At 34.2% G+C, this 5,661-nt stretch overlaps 1 protein-coding gene across 3 annotated transcripts in view; it reads left to right on the top strand.

Moving 5' to 3' along the window:
- The window catches only part of LOC107720382 (sentrin-specific protease 7-like), a 38,279-nt gene that overhangs the window by 17,087 nt on the left and 15,531 nt on the right, over positions 1-5,661 (top strand). For all 3 annotated transcript variants that reach the window (XM_016528074.1, XM_016528073.1, XM_016528071.1), the window contains exon 10: positions 3,553-3,586. In XM_016528074.1, the coding sequence (XP_016383560.1) occupies positions 3,553-3,586 (34 nt within the window). The remainder of the gene's footprint in view (positions 1-3,552; positions 3,587-5,661) is intronic.

The following is a 5,661-nucleotide window of genomic DNA, read 5'->3' as shown; positions in this document are numbered from 1 at the left end:
TGGCGTCCATGCCATTGCTGAGCAACAACAACACGGAAACATGTCGAGAAAACGCTGTTTAGTCTGGATGTCAGGAAACTACATCATTGCACAGTAGGGCTGTGACGGTCGCCATGACAACCACGTCAACCTTTGTCTTGCCACCGGCAGTAGTGCACGTGACGTCACACACTCTATAACAAGCATAATACAACGTTTTGTATACAAGTGTAATAATAGTAACAGTTGCAAATTGTTTTATTTAGACTATAAGTCTATGCTAATTCACAAATTACCTCAAACGCCATACACGGCTTTTGATCCTTTAGATTGGCAGGTTTGAGCACAGAAAAATACAGTACAGAATACAGAAACCAAATACTACATCGCCAATCTGGAATCATTTCCATTCATGTCACCCATCCGCATTTGTACAAGTGTCTTCAAGTTCACGTGATCGCAAACGCTCGGCTGGTCAGGTTTGTAATTGACTGTATTCTGTGTTTAAAGGGGTCATATAATGCTACATGCACTTTTACAAGTTGTTTGAACTGAAATGTGTGTTGGCAGTGTGTGTACACAACCATCCTATAATGATAAAAATCCACCCAGTGGTTTTTTGTTAATCTACTAAAATCTTTACCCTTTCTCAAATCGAGCCGATCTCAGATGCCTGTCTGTGTGACGTCACACCGACAGGCCCCTCCCACGATAGTTTGATTGACAGTAGCATTTCAGCACAGACTGGCCTGGCGTCTTACCTCAGACCCGCCTGAGTGAGCGGTCATCAGTCAGCCATTGTTTCACCGCTGGAGCAGTTGTAGACAAGAATGATTCCTAAGCGATTGAAGTGTTCTGTTGTTGGATGTAATAATGAACATAGCAGTCGTCATTTACTCCCGACATCTGAGCCGCTCGGGGTCAGCAGAGCTCATTAACATTTAAAGGAAAATGCTGCAAATCTGCATGCTTTGAAAAGAGCTGTTTTTGACAGGGTAAAAAAGGTTTTCATTAAGACCCTAAAGAATCATATCAACTTGTGGAATCACTCAGAAAACAACAGGCTAATCAGAAGAGAGGCTCATGAATATTAATTAGACAGGCCAAAATCAACCTGTTCAAAGCAGAGCTCCTGAGAGAGGAGCTGTAAACATATATTGAGATGGTTTTTGGTACTTATACCGCAAATATATATTCTTAAGGACATCAAGACTTAAAATAAAACTCCAGAAAGGTGTAAAATATGTGACCTTTTATTCTTGTATCTGGTCACATTGGATTAGGCCTCTCGGTTCCATCTTCCAGATCTGCCTGGATGAGTTTCCAACACATGGTTCCAGCTCTTTCATTCAGCCAATCACGCAGTTCGATTTTTGTTGTTGTTGGTAGTATAATGAAGGACATCTGTTATTCCAGTATTTTAATTGGCCGTTCCTGCTACAAACCACAAAGCAACAGCTAGCCGACATCGAGCTGCAGATGTGATTAAGAGACCAACGAAAGTTTGTTTGCCGGAAAATTCCGAAAGTTAAACCCCAAACACTTTATTAGATCAACAACAACGGCTGTAACCGAAACTGGCCCTGACACGGAGTACAGCACAGCTTATCACTGTTTGTCCAGTAACTCTTCAAAAGCACATAAAGCTGTGTTCTTTTCAGATGTTTTTCTGCTCTTTTTACAAGCCATTAAGCCATAGATCTGGTCTCGTGAAGGGGGCCGCTCATTTAGGATGTTTAATGAGTGTAGCCGGAGGGACGCGTGCGTAACGTGTGAATGTGATCAATAGGTCAGTATCTCTGTTCCAAAGCTCGGTGAGCTGCCTCTTTTTTGAAATGTGTATACATGTATATTACTAAATACTCTAGTATAGTAAAAAATATATAGTGTACATTTATTGTGAAAAACAATCTTTAAGGAACCATGTTTGTTTTTTTTCACGTTTTAATGCCAAAAATAAAAATAGTTTTAATGTGAAAATAGATTCTGTGCCAAAACAAGGTTGTAAATAAATCATATATTATAAATATAATGGTGTATATTAAATATGTATAGTAAATATTCTACTTTATGAAAGTAAAGATTTTTTTAGAAAAATTTACACTACTGTGAATAATAATATAAATAAAAAAATCATGAGAAAAACAAACTACATCCAAGATGGTGGACAAAACAAGAAATGTTGATTTATAAAAAAAAAAAATAAAAAAAATAAAAAAAAAAATAGTAGACTCTTTGATTTGCATGTTTAATTCAGTAAGTACTGTTCAGTTTTAATACTGAAAATTTGATAAAAAATAGTTTTAAATAATACAAGTATCAAATATTTTGACTATATGTTTGATTATTTTGCTTGATGTCAAGTCAGTCGATTCATGACTCACTGGTTTTCAGTTCACAAAGGATTTTTGCTAAATGATTAAGTTTGATACACAATTGTGTGTCGCCATCATTTTGCACATTATTAAATTTGTATGTGAATTATATAATTCAATTTTTGTACACTAACAAATCACATTTTTTGCATTTTAAGTTTGTTATTGTCTGACACAAACATTTCAAAATTTAAAAGTTGTATTTCAAGATTGATAATAGGACTTTTAATCAAGACAATGCATGCTTTGTTACAATCTATATTATATTGTATGCTATACAGATATTTATCACACTTCCTGTCGTATATTGTGAGTATTTCCAGTCTCAGTAGAACAGTAGACTGTTCCAAATCACTCTCATGAGGTTGATTTCAGTTAGGATGCTGCCTTATAAAAAACTGCCAATGTAGACAGTAAGAAAGCGGACTTTTGGAACAGAGAGAAAGTGTCAAGCGTTTGTTGTCTTTATCGGAACAAATCCCAGCAGGAACGTCCTCTGTTCTGGTTTGGGTTCATTGACCACTGTTTTATGAACTGTGTTCTTTTCTGCTTTTCCATCTGTGGCAGAATGACTCTTTTATATCTTCATTCTGTTAAATATCTGGCGGTGGACAGACTTTGTTGTCAGCAGTTTAAAAGACCGCCAGCCCTTTGTTATCCCGTCCATGTTTGACAGATTAAATATAAAATACAACTATACAAATATACAATAAGGTAAAAAGTTAAATAATGCAGCACAAGGCACATAGGAGATAGAGTGCAAACCAGTGAAGTAAACAAACAGTGCAGATAAAATGATTGTAGTGCAAAAGAGCTTATTCAGTCTGATTAAAGTGACAAAAAGCTCAGAGAGCATTTATTTATTTAAACTAACTGAAGAGGTAGTTACCTACCTAAAACGGCTCGTTCTAACACGCCCCCACATACCTACGTCACTATTTGGGCGGCGTTATGCAACTCTTCCCAGATAGTGACGTAGGTATGTGGGGTGTGTTAGAACGAGCCGTTTTAGGTAGGCGTGGTTGACTCTTAACTTTTATAAAGAATATCTCTTTGGATTTGAGACTTTAGTCTTTGCAACTTTACAGATCTTCTTTATGCACCAAGAGCTTGTAACACTCCAAAGAGAAAGGAAAAATTGAAATCGCATCATATGACCCCTTTAATGTGAAGTTTTCCTTCTCTCTTTCTTTTATAGATCACAGATGAAGGCATCTCTGTACCACTGAAAGGTATTTACAACTAATAATGTTTTTTTTGTTTTTTGTTTTTTTACAATTAATATTGGGGATTGGGAAATAAGGAGAGAGGAAGAACCTAGAAAGATGTCTGACCATTAAAGTGGAACATCTATTTTATTTCTGTGTCATAGGAGTTGTTCTGTTATCTCAGGGCTCAAGAATTAGCTTTATATTTAATTTTATGTAATAATTATTTAACAATATATTTACATCTGATTATCTAAAAATATAATTTTCAAATAATTTTAAAATCCATATTAAATAGTAAATGTAATAAATGAAAAAACAAAAGAATAAAAAATAGTCGAAATAATACAAATGTGAATATAAAATAATTGTGTATGTGTGTATATACGTGTGTGTGTGTGTGTATGTATATGTATATATATATATATATATACACATGCATGTATGTATATGTGCATTTAATTGTACAAAATTAAAAATATATATTTTTAGACTTATTTTACAGTAAAAAAAAACTACAGTTAGATTTTAGTATAATTTTGTTCAGTGTATATATATATTATACACACACACACAGATATACACACACACATATACACACACAAAGAAAAACAAGTAGATAGAATAGAAAAAATAGAAAGCTAGTGTTTTTTTTTTACAAAAATTTACATTAATATTTATATTATATTATAAATGTAAATATAAAATGTATCATATTTAATAATATATTGCATGTAATTATACAGAATTAAAACTAATGTTAAAATAATTTTGAAATAAAAACATTAGTTACATTAATTACAAATGTAAATAAATATCATTAATAACTTGAATAATTGTTTAATAATATATTTGCATCTAATTATATATAATTAAAAATTAGATACATTTTTTTTTTAATAATAGTTAAAAAATTATAAGTGTAAATATGATATGATTTCATAAAATATTGTAATAATATATTTAATATATTTATATCTAATTATCTTAGTTTATAAGGCCATAAACATACTTAATGCAGGCATTAATTTAAAAAATGAAATTTGGTTTACCTCTCTTTATGAAGTTTGTCAGTAAGTTGCTGAATGTTAAAGCATTAACACAAGAATTAGCTCTTGTGTGTGTGTGTGTGTGTGTGTGTGTGTGTGTGTGTGTGCGTTTGAGACCATTAAAGGATTTATTTATTCAGTCTGGTGCTCATGCTAGGAAGAACAGTGAAAAACTAGACTCGTTCAAACAGGTGTTTTGCGTCATGTTGCACGACACGTGCACGTTAGCAAGGAGTAGAGCAATTTAGTGTGGTATTGATATTAAATTTGGACACCCTTTGAGCAAATCTGATCGTTTATACATAGTTTATGTATAAAATCTCCAATGTTTTGCTGTGGTGCCCATGTGGTGAATAAGTGTAATTACACCCGTCCAGCAGACTGTAGAGTTTTTGACCCTTCACCCTGTTTTGTCCCGGGTCACAGCTCTCCTCAATTGTCTGTGACCCTCTGTCTCTCCCTCCTCTCTCTTAGTTTCACCGCTAAGACGGCTCAGATTAACACTCTATTTATGTGTGTGAGACAGAGGAAGAGCAGAGAACTTGTTTGCCTGACTTCAGTCATCCCCGTATTGCTGAATGTGTTCAATAGAGCTGTGTGTGTATAAGATGCTTATGAGGGTTTCAGACAAGCGCCTTTCTATTCTTATCTTTCTAGGGTCTAAGCTACCCACTCGAGAGACATTAAAACAACTCATTTGAACACGACCTTCCTGTTTCAGAAGCCAAAGAGAGCATTTTATCAAGTCTTTGTGATAAATTTGTGTCTGTTAGCTACTAGCATTGATGTACATATGCTAGCGTGTGCCTTAAAGCTAATCAATGTCAGTTGCTGTTTGAAACACATTTTACTTTTTATTTCTGAGGGCAGGGATGGAACGATTACCGGTTTCACGATAAATCACGATAAAATGCCCTGACGGTTAGTATTATCGTTTAAAATTTAATTATCATCAAAACCGTATTTGATTATCGGGATTTTGAAAACTCGCGGTAAATCCTGTCCAGCCAGCATCAGTCTGACGCAGAAGCAGCATGCAATGTGGTTGTT

Source organism: Sinocyclocheilus rhinocerous, unplaced genomic scaffold (genome assembly GCF_001515625.1).
Source record: "Sinocyclocheilus rhinocerous isolate Xijiao unplaced genomic scaffold, SAMN03320098_v1.1 scaffold1292, whole genome shotgun sequence".
NCBI lineage: Eukaryota > Metazoa > Chordata > Actinopteri > Cypriniformes > Cyprinidae > Sinocyclocheilus > Sinocyclocheilus rhinocerous.
The sequence above is the reverse complement of the archived record's forward strand: the minus strand, read 5'-3'. Positions and strand labels throughout refer to the sequence as shown.